At 41.4% G+C, this 21,311-nt stretch overlaps 2 protein-coding genes across 5 annotated transcripts in view; both read right to left on the bottom strand.

Moving 5' to 3' along the window:
- Positions 1-82: 82 nt before the first annotated feature.
- On the bottom strand, positions 83-17,679 carry atp7a (ATPase copper transporting alpha). Of its 4 annotated transcripts, XM_019869855.1 has the most exons (23): positions 17,417-17,678; positions 15,420-15,543; positions 11,245-11,725; positions 9,960-10,736; positions 9,607-9,840; positions 9,352-9,515; positions 9,038-9,199; positions 8,831-8,907; positions 7,787-8,009; positions 7,466-7,699; positions 7,287-7,378; positions 6,437-6,564; positions 6,165-6,319; positions 5,949-6,083; positions 5,281-5,475; positions 4,950-5,132; positions 4,655-4,868; positions 4,457-4,585; positions 4,233-4,375; positions 3,073-3,276; positions 2,647-2,764; positions 1,511-1,613; positions 83-1,441 (listed from the first exon to the last, which is right to left on the bottom strand). In XM_019869855.1, the coding sequence occupies exons 2-23, from the start codon at positions 15,537-15,539 to the stop codon at positions 1,156-1,158; spliced, it is 4,557 nt and encodes a 1,518-aa protein (XP_019725414.1). In that variant the 5' UTR covers positions 15,540-15,543; positions 17,417-17,678; the 3' UTR covers positions 83-1,155. The 4 variants fall into 4 exon arrangements, with proteins under 4 accessions (XP_019725414.1, XP_019725412.1, XP_019725411.1 ...); XM_019869853.1 differs by lacking the exon at positions 17,417-17,678 and having other exon boundaries at positions 83-949; positions 1,131-1,441; positions 4,457-4,868; positions 15,420-15,539; XM_019869854.1 differs by having other exon boundaries at positions 1,156-1,441; positions 4,457-4,868; positions 17,417-17,679.
- Positions 17,680-19,315: 1,636 nt separating this feature from the next.
- Positions 19,316-21,311, bottom strand: part of atp10b (ATPase phospholipid transporting 10B) — a 24,115-nt gene continuing 22,119 nt past the window's right edge. The window contains exon 21 of the mRNA XM_019870043.1: positions 19,316-20,852. Within this exon, the coding sequence (XP_019725602.1) occupies positions 20,612-20,852 (241 nt within the window). The 3' untranslated portion in view covers positions 19,316-20,611. The remainder of the gene's footprint in view (positions 20,853-21,311) is intronic.

The following is a 21,311-nucleotide window of genomic DNA, read 5'->3' as shown; positions in this document are numbered from 1 at the left end:
AATCCAAGGCACAATTGTTTAAAATAGCGGTGGAGAACCAGTTCGGCCATTTTCAAATCCAACCAATTTTTTGACAAAAATACACAACATAGAATTAATGTTTATTTAAAGTAAATTATGGATATTCAGGGGTCACTTTTTTGGGCAGCCCGAATGAAAAGTTCTTGTGAGCCGTAGCTGTAGCTGTAGGTTCCCCATCGCTGACTGAGAACATTCAAGGCAAACATCCTTCATTTAACCGTACATGTACATGTAATGTGACGCTCAATGGACGTCACTTGGACAGGCCGATGTGGTAACGCTCTGCGGACTTCAGAACACACGTCTTTGGGGAAGCGACAACAACTAAAACAAAACAACAAAAAACAAAGCGAGGGCTTGGACTCTTGCGTGACAATGCGCTGACTTTAAAAGGGCTCAAGAAAGAAGAAAAAAGCAATAATCCCTCCTAGCAGTAAACCATCCACGACTGTAAGATGTAATTAGTGCCACAACTCGAGCAGACACAAAGAAGCTGAGAAGCAGTGACATACGTCACAACATGCAATCAGTACCAATGGCCTAAATGCACTTGCATAACATATAGAAGACAACTTGCACAGCAATGAGCAGCACATATGTAACAAGATAACAGCAGATAGCGCCGGGTTAAGTGAATGCCTGCCCGTCGCCACGGCAACATTGGACCACTGTTGGGTCCAAAGCGCTCTCTTTGGAATGTGCTGGACTTTGCCACGATGGCGTTTCCACTCGACTTGTCTAACGTAAGTTTCCAATTCGCTCTCAAGTGTCATTTGAATCTCCCACATGGATTTAGATGAACATGATAAATAAGTGGAAATATAAATACTCCATATTATACAACATTGAATGAAAAGGGCTAAAACTTAAAAAGGTCTTTGGATACACATGCGTGTTCAGATGGCTGCTCTGACGGCACTGCATGGCTCTGACATCAACAAAATGGGGGGAAAAAAGAGAGAGAAGAGGAAGTGAGCCAGTTTGCTCTGAAGTGCTCGTAATCAACACGAGGACGCGCAGGCTCTCTTGTAATCAAGTGTGACGCCACGGCATCCTCCACCCAGATGAAACGCTTAGCGAAGCCGCCCGGGATTGAAAAAAGAAGCTACCTTGGGCACTTTGTGACGGTGGCCTTCAACAGAACTCCGCTTCGCACGGCGCCTCCCCCATGAGGAGCGAGTGTTTGTCGGGCTCGCTGAGCACCTGGCTGTGGATCGAGTGCTTGTCGGAGCGCAGTGAATTGATGGACGCCCGGCTGTAGTTGACAATGCGGTCGAGAAGGCTGAGCTTGGGCGAGGATCGCCGCAGCTCGCCCATGCCGATGTTGACGCTGATGTCGGACAGGCTGCCCTGTCGCGTGCCGCGGCCCAGCCGCGACTCCAGCCGGGCCTCCAGCTTCTCGGTGCTGGGCTTGGTGTAGCTACGCAAAAGGTGGACAGTGAGAATGCGGCAGAGTGAAAAGCGGTGTTAGTCTCGAAGAGATGACTACCATTTGAGTAGAAGCGAGGACAAAACCACAGAGACGGAAGACATTGCCATGGCGGCAGATCCCATCCACGGCTGTAATACCAAACCAATGGGAAGGAAGACACCTAAGAACACATGAGTGACAGTGTGAAAATTCTGGGATGCCACATTACTTCAAACAAAGAGGTTACTTGATACAAAAAGTTGCACTTTCTAAGAACAACATGGTAAGAATTAAGGGAATCGGTTTGTAATATATTTTGGATTACTACACTCCTTTTTTACAGCTAAAATACATTACAAGATAAAATAATGTAAATTTATGAGAACAAGTTCATGACTGAAAACAAAGAAGTCAAGAATGAAGTTGAAATATAAACAACAAATAACTCCAAAGAAAATTCTGGGATAATGAAGGAGTCGAAAATATATTTGCAATATTGTATGACAAGGTAAAAAAATGTACATTTTCAGAATACAGTTCCAGTGTTACTAGAACCACAAATTGGAAATTTATGAGAATAGTCATTCACTTTTTCCCCCAAGAATAAAATCTGAATATTAGATGAGAAAATGTCAGCATTTAAAAAAAAAAAACTAAAATTGAGACGACAGAAGTATTTGTATATTATTATACACATTATATCACAAGAAAAATAATGTACTGTATATACATTGATAGTCTTAATTGAGAAAAGACTACAGAAGAAAAAAATCTGCACATTAAGTGATATAAAATGAAAACTAACAAACAGTTTCATTACATACACAGAGTACAGACTTAAACAATGTAATGCGGACATTTGGGAACCACATTTTCATCTCAGTTGCTTAGTTTGACCTTACTTCCTCATTTAATTGCCTAAGATGTACAGGATAAAAGTCACAGTACCGTAATAGTGGAAAAAGTTTGGAAATTATTTAGCCCTTGCTGATGCTTTAAATCACAATAACCTGGCATTTGAACAGGGGTTGTCTTTTTTTTTTCTTTTTCCATACGCGCACGCACGCATACACACACTTTTTGAACATTTACTGTCAACATGAAGAGTGCTGAGCATCTTGTCAAATCATATTAAGTGTGCAAATCACAAACGTCAGAAACATCCAGACGTGTCAACGCTCTGTGTGAGCAGAGACGCAACTGTGGTCTTTCACCTGCAGCGATGGGAATGCCAACCAGGTTGTAGATGAGAGCGAAGACAAAGTTGATCCTGATCCTCTTGACAGTCTTTTTAGAGAGGTCGATGCTGCTCACCACATCCAGCAGGTCATTCTGTCAACACAAGCAAAAATTAATAATAAGATTGCACAAATACATTTGAAGCAGTTCCAAATAACTGCCAAAAAGGTGAAGCACAGTTGAGAAGAGGCCCATTAAAATAACCAGTAACTGTGAGCGTGCATTATTAGCTCATTGTTTTCTTAGGTCGATGCTCACAGCAGATTTTCTAAACCAGAAGTGGGGAAAGTATGGCCCGCTCTGTTCTTTATTTATCAAGACTACTGCAAAATTTGCATATGTGCAAAATAAGTTGAACACTGAAGTGCAGCCAAGGCCAAAGTCAAACATTCAATTCACACCCTGATCAAGACCACATCTGCTGCCTCGATGGCGACATCCGTGCCCGTTCCTATGGCGATGCCGACGTCAGCCATGGCCAGAGCGGGCGAGTCGTTGATGCCGTCGCCTACCATTGCGACCCTCTTTCCCGCCTGCTGCAGCTGCTCCACCTTGGCCACCTTGTGGGAGGGCAGCACCTCTGCAAACACCTTCCTGATACCCACCTAATGAAGAAAGAAGGTATGCAAGTAGAATTAGGGAGGCCAAAACTGGGGAATTCTCAAAGTTGGAATTAACAGAAATGTATAATTTACCAAATAGGAGGGATGTATCTTAACACTGAAATAACGACTGTATAAAGCGGAACCTCAATTTAATGGACCCAGAGACAACAGATCCCGGATTCAATGGAGAGACAATAGTGTCGGCCATGTTGGCAGGGGCGCCTTTCCCATCAAAAGCGATGCATGTACATATGTGGCGTCCATTTTAGCAGGGATGACTGTCCCTTCAAAAGGTAATACATTAGCTTAGCATTCACATAAGCACACATCTCAAACTGAAACTGTCATATCAACCTATTCAAATCTATGGCTGTCATTTACTCAGGCGCAAGTCATGTACTGTACACATATCGTACATGCTATTTTTGGTACAGTTTACATTTTGGAGGCGTGGGGGTGGGGGAACCTTGATCTAAGGCATCTAATCTATAATATCAAGCACCAATAAAGTCAGTTTGGAAAAACTTTAAACGTTTTCAAACTGTTTCAAGCATTTACCAAATTTGTTGACAATAATTTTCCACCGTTAATGCAGAGTTCTACTGCAATGCTCGTGCAGGCAGAACATTTTTGATATCGAATTTCAACATGACAATTTTTCTGACAAATTAGATTTCGGCAGCCCCATCATCATCTTGAGTACACATTGTTCGTAAAATTGTTTTAGTTTAGTAGTTTAGTGTCATTCATTGAGCTTACATTCTCCAATGTATTTGTAATGTTTTAAATATGTGTTTCAAGACCTTCATTTTTTTAAGTGACATGAATGCTATAAAAACATGCTGAGAGGGTATTTCTACGTCGCAGATTTTATTTTTACTTTCCTGAAAGGCTTCAGGGGGAGGTGGCCACAGAAACAACAAATAACGATCCACATTGCTACATGTTGGGCCCACCTGTGCAGCAATGGCTCGTGCCGTCTTGCTGTTATCTCCCGTCATCAACACAACCTCCAGGCCCATGCAGGTCAGAGTTTGGACAGCCATCTCAGCTTCCGGCTTCACTGTGTCCGCTATGGCTATCATAGCACACAGTAAATCTAAAAAAGGAAGTGTTAAAATAACGTCTCTTCATTTTATAAACAAGTGGTTTTCCTTATGTTTTGACTTCCAGCACTCACTGTCTACAGCAACCAGGACGGCGGTGCGACCTCTTCGCTCGTGCTCCGTCATGGCGTCATCGATATCATGTCGGACCTGCAGACCATTCCGCTTCATCCACTCTCGATTGCCAATCAGGACCGCGTAGCCTGCAGACACACGGCACTTGAATAACATCACAACATAGAGTAGAAATGAGTGTCGGGACTGTAACGTACTGAGTGGCTGTGGGTCCACGATAAGAGAATGGGAGCTGGTTGACGTGACGGTGTCGCTGATCTGAACAAGCATGCTGTTAGGCTGGTTGTTGTCATCGCTGTCGCTGTCTGTGTGCTTTGACAGCATCTCGGTGTTGCTGACCAGACACCGAATGCCGCAGCCCGGCACGGCCTGGAAGTCAGTGCACGTGCCAAGCGACTCTGTGCCGAGCTCCTGCACGTGCATGGTAATGTGGCGTTACTTGTGCTGGTGTGCTCAGTAAACAGGAATTGAGTGGTTGAAGTCAAAACCAACCTGCTTGCAGTACTTGGTGATAGATGCTCCCAGAGGATGCTCGCTGTTGTTCTCTGCTGTGCCCACGATGGCGAGCAGTCGGGAGCGAGGCATCTTGTTGCCCTCCACTACTATTTTGACCTGGACAACCTTTGGAGCGCCATACGTAATGGTCCCGGTCTTATCAAACACCACTGACTGGACCTGTGTACAGATGCTTGCTTTTAGTCTCAGTTAAACACAGTGAAACTGACAGTGGTGGTTGTCCAGGAAACCCAAAGCAGCTGCAGTACTGTTCAAAAGTCTCTCCCCAGGGTTACTCAAATTAATCCGAGTAGTGTTAATACCACACCTTGTGTGCCATTTCCAGAGGTTCCCCTCCTTTTATCAGGATGCCATTTTGGGCTCCAACCCCAGTGCCCACCATGACCGCCGTTGGGGTCGCCAGACCGAGGGAGCAGGGACAGGCGATGCATAACACGGTTATGGAGGCCTGGAAAGCGAAGCGAATCACCGCCTCTGCCCTGGAAATGCTTTTGTCATAACCCTGCCGGGAGCAACAGAATTTGAATTATAAACATTTCCAAATCTACTTATAGGAAGTGTTAAAAAGGTTGGTCAAGAGCGGAAGAAGCTTGAATAGGTGAGTGGCATGTTAGCATTTATGTGCTAAAAAATAAAAAGGATTTGGATTTTTGCAGTACAGGTGCATTTTAATAAACTAGAATACTGTGGAAAAACATACAGTTGCATTAAAACTTCAATACAGGTTGGGTGTGGAGAAATTTCTATAGGATAAACTAATAAGCACATTTTTATCGCGACTGTTTACACGCAAAAAATAAATAAATAAACACAATTGAAAAAATTATGAAATTTGTAATATACACGTTTTACAATTTAAAAATACCCATACCTGGTTTATTTTGGTTTTAGAGTTGTCTGAGATGTAGTTTGTTTGTTCAGTCAGACTGCCACTACAGTATTTGAGAAATACACTAATTCAATTAGAACACTCACTGGAAAGTATTTTTCCACTAGAGGGAAATCCAGGAACCCAATTACAATCCAGGAAATCAAAGTAAGGAGTGACACACCAACAATGAAGGGTACAAAGTAGCCACTGATCTTATCAGCATACTGTTGGATGGGAGCCTAAAAAAAAAGGGAAAAATATTGAGAATCAGACACTTAGACCACCACATTGAAGTACCAGGCCAGAACCCCATGACACACTTTTGAAGTCTGAGCCTCTTCAACTAGTTTGACAATCTGCGACAGCGTGGTGTCCATGCCGACATGTGTAGCGCTGACCAGGAGAGAGCCATTCTGGTTAATGGAGCCCGCAATCACAACACTCCCTGGCTTCTTGGTCACGGGCATGGCCTCACCTGAAGTTTCAAAGCAACAGCTGGTCAGAAAAGGCCCCGTCTGAACCAACCTGCTTTCCAGTTTTAAGCCCCAAATATAAAGGTACAGAATTCTTTGCCCACAATGGTGTGACTTACCTGTGATGAGGGACTCGTCCGCCATGGAATGCCCCTGAAGAACTCTACCATCGACTGGAAACTTTCCACCAGGAACTACTTTTACCACATCTCCCCTCTGCACCAACTCAACATCCACTTGATTCTCACTGGAATCAGAGTCAACAATAAACTCATGCCTGGAAATGTATTCAACCAGTCAGTACTACAATATATATGCAGTATATGTACTATACTGTACAAATAGTCTCTTGAAAGTCACAACACGACGACCACTTGTATTGCATATCATTTTCGTGTACAAGAGCTGTATCAAGAATTCTTCCTTAAAAAAAAGAACTTTCAGTTTCGATTGACACTCTGCGGTATTGATTTAACAAACAGCATGTTTATAATTGGGAGCTGACCCTAAAATTTTGACCCCCTTGATGTGTCTTAATCAAGTAACTTTCAATATGATACAGTGCAGGTCTAAATTGTGTGCTGTATGCACACTGCTACTGCCTTTGTAATGACAACATCAAAGATAAAAAGTGCTACTTTGTTAGAAAGAAAAAAAAAACATTTTTGATCAATGTTAAGATCTCATGTATTGTTACAAACACAGAAAATGTTGACATGAGCCAAATAAATCTCTGCTGTGTGCTCTGCGTCCAAGAAATGTCCAAGATACATACTGTATCGTGTGCCTTGTGGTTCCCTTGGTAGGATATAATAACTTAATTTGTGGGGCATCTGGATGTGAGTAATACATAATTCTTTGAAGAATGGCCAATATGGATTTCGTCTTGCATCATGTTGGCCTTTATCTAGCGGCAATTCAAGAACAATCAGTTGCATCGTGGCCAAAAGGATCACAAAGCATTATTACCTCAGAATGGTTGAATCACTGTTGAGAACGACGACTGTGGCCTCCGTGGCTTGCAGAGACATGAGCTTGGAAAGAGCCTCAGACGTCTTGCTCTAAAAGGAAGACACACGCCCAAATAAAAAAATCGTATATGCAGCAATGCCAAATGGCACATTCCAAGCCTTGTCATTCATTCGAACCTTGGCTATCTGCTCCAACCAGCGTCCCAGCGAGATGAAGACAAAAAGCATCGGTGGTGTGTCAAAGAAAGTGATGGGATTGACTTTTGCTCTCTCCACCATGGCCACTATTAGTACGATGGAGGAGTATGTAAAAGCTATGGAGGTGGCCAGGACTATAAGCACATCCATGTTGGCAGATCCGTGTGTCACTGCTTTGTAGGCCTGAACGTAGAAGTAGCGACCACCGATAAACTAAACAGAGGAAGAGAATTAGAAGAAAGGCTTCAGGCCACTGAGCTACACACACGTGTGGGGGAGGTAAGGAACCTCATGACTCACCTGCACAGGTACGCAAAAAAGAAAAGAGAGCAAGTTCATGACAGAGAGGCCTGGGAGCAACTGTCTCTCCAGGAACATGGTGGCGTGGTACAGGTTGCGGTCCTCGGCCGTGGCGTTGTGTTGGTGGGAAGCGTTCATCTGGTGGTCCATGATGATCATGTATACCATCATGCCCATCACCGGCACACAAAATACCAGGCTCACTAGGAAAGATTTCCTCCACCTCGGAGAGCAAAGACATTCGAAGGTACTCAGAGAAACGTTTTTGTTTAATCGTTGACATTTTTAGCATCTTCAAAATGTTAACCCTGGGGTCAAAAGTTGACATTTCTAAAATGGCAATTCTGTTTGGACCCCGACAGCATGATGTATTTAACCAAAATTCATATATTGTAAAATCCCGTGAAAAGCACGCACCATGTAGAATACACCCCTCCAAAACCACCCTCAAAAAGCTTTTTCCCCCTGTACTTAAGTAATTTTGCTGGAATCCTTTATTAGTGGTGTGGTGCAGTGGTCAGTGAATAAAGGTTCAAAATATCCCAGTAAAGTGTAAATACGTTTAAATCCAGGTTCAAAACTATGCTATGTTCCCATACCTTTTAATGTCTTTCAAAGTATTTTTCAAATCATATTTTCGAAAACCTTGCTCTCGCACTTTACATTATTTTAGTCATTTTAGTAAGCTGTTTTTTATTTCTTTACTTTGCTGTTAGATTTCTTTAACTACTTTTTTTTTTTTTTTTTTTTTTTTTACAACTCCTAGGGACTGCCAAGGTACTGGTAAATGCCTAAACAATGTCAACATTTTTATTTCTTACTGAGCCTCCTGTATAACACGCCCCCTTGATTTTGAGAGTTTTGCTGCAAGTAATTAGAATGATCACTTTTGCACTGGTTGCAGACACATTCGATCGGACATTCATCCAAGCCTTTTTTATCGTGCTTGTCCTCATTAGGCTGCCTTTGGCTATGAGGCGGGGAACACCCTGAAGCAATTACAAGTGGATGGGAGATATGTATGTCAAATCAAATGCTTCTCACTGTCGTATCTCTTTGCTATGGTCCAAATGGCTGGCAGTGCGGTCCTTCTTCACCAAAGATGCTTCAAAACCCGAATTCTACAAACATGATAGAGCACTGATTTAATTTGAAAATTCAACCTGCAGCTTTCTCTTACGCAAATATATTGTCATGTTGCACAAGCACGGACCAAATACAAATACCGGACAGCATGAAGAAGTGTTTTACCTCAATCAGCTTGATGATGTCTCGCGGTCCTATCACTTCGGACTCGTACTTAATGTGTGCTTTATTGGTGGATAAGGCAACAGAGGCATATTTAATCCCATTTTCTCTCATCAGTCTGGATTCAATTTTGTGGACACAAGAGGCACAAGTCATCCCCCTTACCTGTAAGGAGGTGGAATCAAGAGAAGAACGAGAGGTTAATGTATGAAATTATGATGGTTGGGGGACAGTCATCTCTTCCAACTGGATCAGGATTTTGTTTTTTAAATTGTGAGTGTAATTACAGCGTTGACCAAACGACTGGCATAACTCACCACTAATTCCAGGTTGACATCGGAGCCTTCATAGTTCTCCATGACTGAGGCGGAGAAGCCCAGCTCGTTCACACACTCGACAATCTTCACAGGATCTATCAATTCAGCATTATAGCGCACCTCAGCCTTACTGGCCATTAACGCCACCAGAACAGTGTAGATACCTGTAAAAAAATGAAAATAAAATTGATATTTTGTCATGGGCAAAAGATTCCTTTGAAATGAAAACATTTTCTCTATAAAATGTGAACAGACCAGGCTCATTTTTGAGATTTCGCTCAATGTTTGCCACACAAGATGCGCTGGTCATGCCTCGGATCTGGATGAAGCACTTGTTCGCACTTGAGAGTTTGTCTTTTTTGGCTGTTTTGCGATCCTCGGGCATCTCTTTGAGGAGGCTGCCATCAAGCAGTTCTTTCTCCTTCACTAGCGCCACACTCGAAGACTTGAGAACACTGGGTGATGACACAGGTGTCAAGGAATTGGTCTCTGTGGGCGAGAAATCATTACAAGGGGGAAAAAAACGTCATGAATAATAATGTGATATATTACAGTAAAGATGCTGTTTGTCATTAGTGCAGTAAAGCTGATGACGATGAGTGTCTCACCAGATAGTAATGCATCAAAGCCCATGTCTTCGATGGCATCCCTAAGCTCGACTAGGGAGGTCAAGAGGGGGTCATATTCAAAGAGGCCTTGCTTATCGGCCAAAGACACCTGCGCTGAAATCACACCTTTTCTCTGAGACATCATGCCCTCTATTGACTGGACGCAACTATTACATGTCATGCCATCAATGTGAATCTTGGCTATGGATGCCAGAGGTTGGACTAAACAGGGCTGGGGTACAGCAGGTTTGGCAAAGGATCGAGGAAATGCTTGCGGTGCAGATAAAGCAGGCGGAGGCGAGGTAGCTGGAGGGCTGAGGAGCCCAGAAGAGTCCCAAGGTTGAGTTTTGAAGGTCCCCGGAGGAAGTGCTTCAATTGCCTGTCGCAACTGAGCAACACTGACTTTCAGCGGGTCGTAGCAGATGGAGGCTTTCTCTTCCTCAAGAGAGACTACCACAGAGGATACACCGGGCAGCGTAGCGATGTTGTCTTGGATATTGACCACGCAGGATCGACAGTGCATGCCTTTCACAGTGAGCGCCACTAGAGTTGTGTCAATGCAGGTTTCTGTCTCCTCAGAAGTGTCTACGGTTGAAGAAGCACTTGTTTTATGAGAATCAGCAAAGCGTTCAACTTCACTCAGGGAAAGTTGCAGGGGGCATGTTTTGATCTTCACACAAGCCTTATAGCCGGCCAAAGAAATCTGGTCGATAATGGTCTGAACACTTATGAGGTAAGGCAGGTACACGATCGTGGCTTCCTGAGAATCCAAGAGGACTGTGGGAAGTTAAAGAGCAGAGAGAAAATGATCAGCTTCAACAGAAGATAAGAACAATGGTCAGCAATATGACAGAGGTATTCATTTAGTATTGATGCACCAGTGTTGGAATTAGGGCCCGACGGATTTGGACTTTTTAGGCCATTGCCAATTCTGATGTTTGGCAAAATAAAATTCAGGTCATGACTAACTGACCAATTAAGATCAGGGGACTTCTTTGTGATTAAGAACCGTATAAATAAATGTGACAATTGTCAATTAATCTGACAATTGATCAATTTTTACACCTTTACATGTGTTAATGTGTATTCAAAAAAAACAATCTACAAAAGTTGGCAAAAATATTATTAAAAGAAGAGCTAATATCAGCCATTTTGGGCTATAGTTACAATAGTACTACTGCATCATCATGATAAGTCCTTTACTAGGGCGAAGTGCAGTTAAGCACCACTGCAAACTAGAATGATAATACTGTAATACACAATACGCTCAATAATTTGGTATCACCTTTGATCTTTTCAATCCCTTTCAATTTTCCAATCTTCCCCTCAATCGTGGTGGTGCAGGAATGACTGGTCATGCCTTGAATGCTCATCTTCAGGAGCGCCGCTCTGCTGTCTGTGCTGGGTGATGGCGACACGGGCAAGTCTCTTGGCACAGGGCTGCTCGGAGCGTCGTTCTGCGACGGTGAGGGCCTCAACATGACTTCATTGAGCTCCTGAGCGGGCGTCAAAGACGAGGCAAAGGTGACTTCGAGGCCCTCGTTTGCTGAACTCTCTCCCGAGATCTGAGACCCTTTCTCCCTCCCAGTTAAAGGTATCAGCCCTGACGTTGGGACCAGCTGGCTATCGGTGCAAACGGGTGTGGCCGCGTCGGACGTCGATAAACTCGATTCAAACCCCATGTCATCAATGGCCTCCAATAGGGACGCTGCGCTCTGCTGGCTGTCATTAAAAATGACTGTGGCAGTCGCCTGCTCTAAAGAGACCTACAAAATAAGAAGAAACATGCCTTGAGAGACAATCAATTAAAAAATAATATATACACACACTGTATATATATCTTGAATGGTCTGGACACTTTTGACGATTATATTCTTTTTCCTCATCGGCAGCAGGAGCCTATGGCGAGTTTGTGACGTGTAGTGACATTAAAGTTGGATCTAATCTCATTTGAAGAGCCCAATTCAGGAAACTGCTCTAATGGTGTTGCTGAGAACAACACAGCTAAGCACTGAGTGAAATTACATTAACCACTACTAATTGTGCAAGGCAGGTTAAAGGAAACAGAAAAGGATTACCCTAGCACGGTGCTTCATGAAAGATCGGATTAATTAAGTTTACGATCAGAATTGTTCTTGATAAATACTCCTCTAAACTTCATCGGCATCATCCAAGACATCACACACAACAGCATATTTCGCTGCATCTCAATTCAGGACACATCAAATAAGTAATTTGCAGACATGTTTAGCTATTTTTCTGGGCTTTTTGGGTGACACCAAATTCCACAAGTAGGCATGCTAAGTGCGCTTAGCAAGCTTATACTCAAAGCAGTCAGCGACCAGTGGTGACCTACTTTTTACATTTCCATGACAATTAAGAATTTGAAATATGACACAAATCAACAACATGGAAGTTCAGTGGCATTTTAACACGTTTCTACTTGTTTGGCTCATTTTAAGGTTCGGCCTTAGGTTGTTTGAATGTCCACTATTTCCTTTCCTTTCCTTCCTCAATATTTTCCACAAAACAGAATCGGAAGCTATCTATCACAACCTAACTATTCCAACATGCTAAAATCTTTCAGGTGATATTTCTCCTCTTTCTAACCTGCTTACAAAAAACAAAAAATACAGGAATACAAAAATACGATCTTAATTTATATTTGCAATGAATGTATTTCCCGATCTGAGCTGCATTATTACAGTAGTATGAAGTCAAGATTATAAACTGGGTCCACATGCTTTTAACAACATGATGACCCTTGTTGTTCTATTCTTTCAGAAAGCAGAAACATGTGACACACAGAACGGATCACTTGACTCAAGCAATATGTGGGTTTCGCACTTTGGACGAGACTTTGTTTTTGTGCCTATGAAAATCAGAAGTAAGGCCTGACATGACCACTTCTATAAAGACTGCCACCAGAGGACTCAGACACTAAATTGTGCTTGTGGAGGCTCTCAGTCGTACAGGAAAGTTCCATCGTAGAAAGGGTTCTGTCAGTCGTCATCTGTACTTGTGGGTAAAAAACAAAAAAAAAAAAAAGGACGTTTCGCTTCTCTCACAGAAGCTTCGTCAGCGGTAGACAACCCTGACAATTTTCCCACTTGATACACTTAAATTTTTTCCCCCGACTGTTCCTTCCAAGAAAAACGGACATCTGTTTATGCATCACTATCTCACTCAGTAGTGTGTTACGACAGACGGTTTTTCCTTCAGCATAGCAAGTCAGCAAACAGCTTTCCTGTTAGCTCAAACATTGATTGAACCAAAGAACACGATATTGGAAAAATCGCACGGCACACCACCAAACAAGGGTTTTGCATCAAGTATAAATATAATAAATACTGAAATAATGATCAATGTTTTGACAAGTTGACTTCGGTGTGAAATCCGGGCCTGATAGAAGCCACAACTTCTGTTGTCTTTGTGGCAACAAACAGGTGGACACACAGGAATATAGGGCTATCTAGAGCTTACATTGGGTGGAAAAGTCAAATTTGGAGTGATCTCAAACAAGATAAGTAACTCTACGGGATGCCTATGAAGATCAGATGCTGTCGTTAATTTTTGTCAACTGTGGGCCTGTCAAGCCCTTTGCTACTCTTTTGTGGTGAAGGGATTTATAAATAAAGTTTGATTTGACTTGGAATCTCTGAAACCGAATCTCTTCCATCAACAGGATTCTTGAAATATACAAACGCAATGTGATTAAAACCTCCGATAAGCACCCAAACCTTATGTAATTAGCATACTTTATCAATATTTACTTTTAGCATACTTTATCATTTTTTAATATGAAAAGAGACTTTATGTACACACTGTTTCTTTTGGGAGACAAACAGATTTCCCCCCCTAATAATCAATTGATAATTTAAGAGTTCTATTTGTTGCCATGTTCAAACAGGTTATTCTGCTGAGACCTACCGCTCTGCTCCTCAATGCCGTTCCACCGAAGGCTTTAGTTTGAGGGTAATATTCATAAAAGTCCAGTAAGAACGGGAAAGGCACTTGTACATTTTTTTCTAATTCTGCAGTGTTTTATTCCATGTTTATGTGTAAATGTCTCCATTGCTCCAACCAGCTGTGCTTGAAGTCCTATTTTCAAAAGGTTGTAGATAAATATTCATCCATTCACTATCTGTACCGCTTTTCCTCACAGGGGTCTTAGGCATGCTCAGTTTACTAATTTCATGGCAGCCCAACACAAATGTAATGCATAAATTATCCTAACAACTCATGAAGGCCATTAAACTCTGTTTTCATACATTCATAGTAATGGTCAAGACATGCAGTTTTTCATTCTCACATAATTCATGCATATCTCAGAAATAACACCATCTACTTTGCTGTTAGTTATTGTGTGAAAGCAAAATAACTGCCACATTTTGGCACTTCGGTTACCTCTGGTGCTTTGCAACAACATAAAGGAACTGGCATTACTGGTAAAAATAACTTGAGTGAGATGCATTTGTGTTCAATTTCATGGAAAAACAATCAGAGAAAATCCCATACATCCAACATTACGGCAAAGACGTTTTGGCATTAAAAGTGTGAAACTATCATGTCAGAGTTAATTTTCTTTATTATTCCCATTGAATGATAACTACCAATAATTCAAATACTCAAATCAGTCAAGTTATTTGATTTTCAAAATGAGATTGTGTGGTATGTCTTTACTGTTAGAGATCAAATTACCGTACATGAAAATCAAGTCAAGTACAACTTTATTGTCAAATGTGCTGTATGAGCACAGATGACATTTCTTCCCTCTCAAGACAACATACAAGAGGAGCCACTGCCGGTGCCCGCGCCGCCATCAAAAGAAAAGTTAAAATGACCCTTAAACAATGAAATTCTGTTTATAATTTGCCCTCCTAGTAGTATGTGAATGTTTGTCTGATAAATGTTGCCCCGCCCCCTCCCCCCGCGCGTCTTTTTTTTTTTTTTTTTTTTTTTTTTTTTTTTTTTTTTTTTTTTTTTTTTTTTTTTTGTTTTTTACCCACAAGTACAGATGACGACTGACAGAACCCTTTCTACACTAAATTGTGGAAAAGACAAAGGCAAGTGTTTCCTGTGGGTGCGGCGTATCGACCTGCTGTCAGAGTCCTGCAAAGGACAGAGCTCTATCTAGAACATACAATTGCATTATCTTTGTCATTTAATCTCAGCCTGAGGGGTAAACAAACAAACCAAAAAAAGAAAAACCCAGGCCTTTTTCACTACATTGACATTACCTGGTTTTAAATCAAGTTTGGCATGGGGACTAAAGAATGCACTGCACGTTATCGTTGACCGGTTTCATACAAATGGACATCTCAATCCCTACATGCTGAGATTTGAAGAATTACCACGACACGTGATTAAGATCCTGTTTCGAACGGGAAACATTTTGCAACACTGCAAATATGGGGCAGTAAAAGGAAAGAATATAGGAAATGAACAAATAATAATTACCGTTATGTGTATCACCCCTGGCAGAGAACCAATGTGCTGCTCTATGGATTGGACACAGGAACCACAAGTCATGCCCCCGACACCAAGGGTGACTTCACACACATTGCCTTCCTTTGTCATGATTCTAAAAAAAGAAATAAAATCCAGGGGGAGGGGGCGGGGCAACATTTATCAGACAAACATTCACATACTACTAGGAGGGCAAATTATAAACAGAATTTCATTGTTTAAGGGTCATTTTAACTTTTCTTTTGATGGCGGCGCGGGCACCGGCAGTGGCTCCTCTTGTATGTTGTCTTGAGAGGGAAGAAATGTCATCTGTGCTCATACAGCACATTTGACAATAAAGTTGTACTTGACTTGATTTTCATGTACGGTAATTTGATCTCTAACAGTAAAGACATACCACACAATCTCATTTTGAAAATCAAATAACTTGACTGATTTGAGTATTTGAATTATTGGTAGTTATCATTCAATGGGAATAATAAAGAAAATTAACTCTGACATGATAGTTTCACACTTTTAATGCCAAAACGTCTTTGCCGTAATGTTGGATGTATGGGATTTTCTCTGATTGTTTTTCCATGAAATTGAACACAAATGCATCTCACTCAAGTTATTTTTACCAGTAATGCCAGTTCCTTTATGTTGTTGCAAAGCACCAGAGGTAACCGAAGTGCCAAAATGTGGCAGTTATTTTGCTTTCACACAATAACTAACAGCAAAGTAGATGGTGTTATTTCTGAGATATGCATGAATTATGTGAGAATGAAAAACTGCATGTCTTGACCATTACTATGAATGTATGAAAACAGAGTTTAATGGCCTTCATGAGTTGTTAGGATAATTTATGCATTACATTTGTGTTGGGCTGCCATGAAATTAGTAAACTGAGCATGCCTAAGACCCCTGTGAGGAAAAGCGGTACAGATAGTGAATGGATGAATATTTATCTACAACCTTTTGAAAATAGGACTTCAAGCACAGCTGGTTGGAGCAATGGAGACATTTACACATAAACATGGAATAAAACACTGCAGAATTAGAAAAAAATGTACAAGTGCCTTTCCCGTTCTTACTGGACTTTTATGAATATTACCCTCAAACTAAAGCCTTCGGTGGAACGGCATTGAGGAGCAGAGCGGTAGGTCTCAGCAGAATAACCTGTTTGAACATGGCAACAAATAGAACTCTTAAATTATCAATTGATTATTAGGGGGGGAAATCTGTTTGTCTCCCAAAAGAAACAGTGTGTACATAAAGTCTCTTTTCATATTAAAAAATGATAAAGTATGCTAAAAGTAAATATTGATAAAGTATGCTAATTACATAAGGTTTGGGTGCTTATCGGAGGTTTTAATCACATTGCGTTTGTATATTTCAAGAATCCTGTTGATGGAAGAGATTCGGTTTCAGAGATTCCAAGTCAAATCAAACTTTATTTATAAATCCCTTCACCACAAAAGAGTAGCAAAGGGCTTGACAGGCCCACAGTTGACAAAAATTAACGACAGCATCTGATCTTCATAGGCATCCCGTAGAGTTACTTATCTTGTTTGAGATCACTCCAAATTTGACTTTTCCACCCAATGTAAGCTCTAGATAGCCCTATATTCCTGTGTGTCCACCTGTTTGTTGCCACAAAGACAACAGAAGTTGTGGCTTCTATCAGGCCCGGATTTCACACCGAAGTCAACTTGTCAAAACATTGATCATTATTTCAGTATTTATTATATTTATACTTGATGCAAAACCCTTGTTTGGTGGTGTGCCGTGCGATTTTTCCAATATCGTGTTCTTTGGTTCAATCAATGTTTGAGCTAACAGGAAAGCTGTTTGCTGACTTGCTATGCTGAAGGAAAAACCGTCTGTCGTAACACACTACTGAGTGAGATAGTGATGCATAAACAGATGTCCGTTTTTCTTGGAAGGAACAGTCGGGGGAAAAAATTTAAGTGTATCAAGTGGGAAAATTGCAAATACGAAGCTCTTACCTTCAAATTAAAGTGACAGTCAGCTACTTGGATAGTAGCATTAGCCACTTTGCTTCTTGTCGTCAGCCGTCCTTGTGTGCTACAATGCAGACGGGTTGTCGCGGCATTGTTTGGCGAAAAGAAAGTGTCACTTAATTATGATCTTAATAACTAGTTTTGTGACAACCCGTCACAGAGCTCGACCCGGTAGAGATCTTCCTATTGTCACGCCGACGTGACTGACTCTCTGCTGCCGTGCGACGTCACGTGGAATGGGCGGAGTTTAGCCAAGGAACAAGTTTACGAAATTCACCCAGTATTTGTCTTGCAGGCAGCAATTTTTGTGTGAAAGCATGACTAAACACATTTTGTATCTACGACCTCGTTTAAAACACAATAAAAGGAAATTGCCCAAAACAAAACGAGATGATAAATACTGTACGATTGTTTGTTTGTTATTATATGACATGGGTGGGTGAACTTTTAGTGCTAAAGGGGCAAATTTGATTTTGAAACCGTACAGATTGACCATAAAATGTTATGTGTATGGGAATACATTAAATTAAGTATAAATGTGATTTCTTTAACAAAACAAAATGAGCGTTTCGTGTGAAAGTGATAATCTTGAGTGATGTTGAATATGAGAATCAAATGTTCTTTACTTCAGAGAGAGTCTGTAAGAGTTTGCGTTCAGATTAATTGTAAATTTGCTTTAAATGAATTGTAGCAGAGTATCAAGGGATCTAAAAATACTGCATCCATGTGAAAATGTCATTAAAGTCTATCCATTATCTGGGCCACTTATGCTCATGAGAGTCACGGGCGTGCTGGAGCATATCTCAGCTGACTTCGGGCAGTAGGCGGGGTACACCCGGAATTGGTTGCCAGTCAATCGCAGGGCACACATAGATAAACACCCATTGCGCTCACAATCACACCTAGGGTATCTTCAGAGCAGTGGTTCTTAACCTGGGTTCAATTGAACCCTAGGGGTTCGGTGAATCGGTCTCAGGGTTTCGAGGAGCCTCTGCCATGGAGGTTAAGACATACCCGACCTACTCAACCTGTCAATTAGTTATGACACGCCCGCTTGGCCATCACTGGCCGCAGATGATCACATTACATTGCTTGTTCAATCAGTGCTGCGGGAAATTTAGTTCGCTCAGTAGTCAACGTGTGACTGTCATGATAGTAGGTCCTAACATTTTTAAAACTTATACTTATGTCTTGACATTTTATTTACTTTTTTATCTGTTTTTAATCAATGCGTTTTTTATGTCTTGAATTTGTAAAAATTCATATTTTTATTTTTCACTAATGAAGGGTTTGGTGAATGTGCATATGAACTTGTTGGGTTCGGTACCTCTAACAAGCTTAAGAACCACTGCTTTAGAGTGTTCAATCAACCTTGAACCTACCATACATGTTTTTGGAATGTGGGAGGAAACTGAAGTATCTGGAGAAAACCCATGCAGACACGGGAAGAACATGCAAACTCCCCACAGGAAGGCCAGAGCCTGGAATTGAACCCTTGCATTGTGAGGTAGACATGCTAATAAGTAGTCCACCTTGGTGCACTGGCAGGAAAGTCATAGCCATCAAAATCTTGCCCTAGATATGGGGGGGTGGCCATTACAGCCGATAAACAGTAGTATCCTATGAAGTCAAAGCTGAAAGGTAAGCAGAGCTACAGTGTCAGGAGATGAAGAAGCACAGCCTGTGTCTATGGCATATGGCCTACCATATGTGTCAGGAGTAGCCTTGCCTTGTCGCAACCCCTGAGTTGCGCTAACAACTAGTGTACTCTGCTTTAATCTAGTGACGCAGCAATGCACAGTTAGCAGTGGTTTATCAGGATGTATTGTATTGTATTGTATTGTATGAGAAAGAGCAGTTATTTGAACCAGGGTGTTCCAAGTGGTTGTTACATGCACAATCATTCTTGATTCTTTGTGTATTCAACAGAAGATTATCAGACATTTTTGATTAAGACGAGGGATGTCCCGATCACATTTTTAGCACCTTAGTCCAAGTCACCTGACTTTGAGTATCTGGCGATAGAGTCACAATCCGATACCTCTGCAAGGCAATGCAATGAAGAAGAAAAAGATCACATCCACACTGTCTCATTGTCTTTTTTTGAAATTATTATCGATCTCAAGATGATACAGTTTTATACAGCTGTCAATCAGCAGTGGTTCAAATCAAGTAAAGAACTAAAACATGTGAGCAACTTAATAAAATATGAACATTTAAAAACCTGATAAGTTTTCTAGCAGTTCTGATCAGCTCAAAATGTTCTGATCCTGTCAAATGGATTGGGACAACCCCAATTAAGACAGCTTGGAACGGTTTTAATTTGTGAAAGAAATACATGGCATGCCTCATTTGAAACAATACAAGATTTTGCATGGTACACTCGTGTCGCCCATGTTGTTCTTAGCGGTTGGTTCCCTATACATCCTTTTACTATCATCTCAAATGTGTGTCTTGAAAATGTCACATTGTACAAACAGGTGAAGCATGAGGGAACATTTTAATGTCTCCCTTCCTTCGTCTGTGTCCCTTTGACCTTTGTGCAGTTGTATTGGTCCAACACTAGAGCGCAGCAGTGATTAAACTGCAGGTTGTGGGACATTTATATAACTGGCACTGCTAGTGCTACTACAGCAACGAAGTATGCCAATGATAAATGAAGACCTTTTGACAGGTGGTTTCAGTTGAAGCATTGAATTTCGATAAGACTTTCTGTGTGATAAGAAATGAAAAATGCTTCTGAATAGTTTAAAACACCCATACACACTTCCAGTTACTACGACAGGACAATTCAAATGTAAAAAAAAAAAAAAATTTAAATCACGTACAGTGTAGGACCAGCCTGTAAGACAATTCATTCCATCATATAGGCAGTGGCATCATGAGTCATTAACAGAGTGAAAGACAATATTTCCACTCCTGCCATGTTTTACCACATGTGCCTTGTATTCCCATCAGGAATGTGATTGGCTAATGTGTTGTTCAGCGCGGCTCCAAGTGAATAAAAGAAAAAAGGTTGAATTACAATTTTCACAGGTCAAAGGGGAGTGGGGTTTTTCTCTCCCTGATGAAAGTGCTCCATGCTGAAGTGCTCCACTGCTGAGCTACTTCCAGGTGTAAAAAAAAATGTTCAGAATAAATTATCCTCCAAATTATACTACAGTGCTTTTCTAGTCTTTTTCATATTTTAAATGACTTCAGTGTGATTTCATTCCCCAAGAAATCAGGGGAAGTCGGGGTCCGAGGAGTGCTGGGAGAGGGTGGAGTGGAGAGCTTGGAGCGTTTGACCTCCCCTCCACCCCTGTAGCCCCTCCACTCTTTGATCCACGCCTCCTTTGTGGACGTGTCCAGGCGGTCCAGATGCCTGCCTTGCACAATCGGGGAAGGGTTGATCGAGTTCCGCATCACGTGAAACGTGTACCTGGGGGAGAGTGTGCAGTGGTGAGAAAGTAGGCCAGTGAAAAACATGCGGCACTTTGATGTAAATCAGGGCATTCCTTCTAAATATCCTCACTTTGAGAGGCATCGGCGAGCAGGACGACCATAAGAAGCCGCCAGTCAAGATGTTTACATTTGATTAAATTCGCGCCATAATAAAGTTTCACAAATCCAGAATAATCTGGTAACAGTGGGCTTTCAATTATCTTCGGGGAGTTAAAACAGCACTAATTCACAATCGACCTTCATTTAAATGTTTATTTTTTATAATGTTATTACACATAACATAAGACCACTCAGTTCCAAAGCCTAATATTGTAGAGTGTTCCCTCGAAATACATACTGTGTATATATATATATATATATATATATATATATATATGTTTGCATGTGTGTGTGGGGGGGGGGCAATCGTCTAATTAGTAAAAAAAAAAAAATTCAT

Source organism: Hippocampus comes, unplaced genomic scaffold, assembly GCF_001891065.2.
Source record: "Hippocampus comes isolate QL1 unplaced genomic scaffold, H_comes_QL1_v1.1 scaffold9, whole genome shotgun sequence".
Lineage (NCBI taxonomy): Eukaryota > Metazoa > Chordata > Actinopteri > Syngnathiformes > Syngnathidae > Hippocampus > Hippocampus comes.
Note: the sequence above shows the minus strand (reverse complement) of the source record. Positions and strands in the feature narration are given on the sequence as shown.

Bases quoted from the DNA above. Each gene is read 5' to 3' on its own strand.
- atp7a (XM_019869854.1), bottom strand. From the start codon at position 15,539: ATGACAAAGGAAGGCAATGTGTGTGAAGTCACCCTTGGTGTCGGGGGC. The intron at 5,133-5,280 runs GTGTGGTATTAA...ATCTGTACACAG, and splicing joins CTCTGGAAATGGCACACAAG to GTCCAGTCAGTGGTGTTTGA. The intron at 1,614-2,646 runs GTGAAAGACCAC...ATGTGTTCTTAG, and splicing joins TGGCATTCCCATCGCTGCAG to GTGTCTTCCTTCCCATTGGT.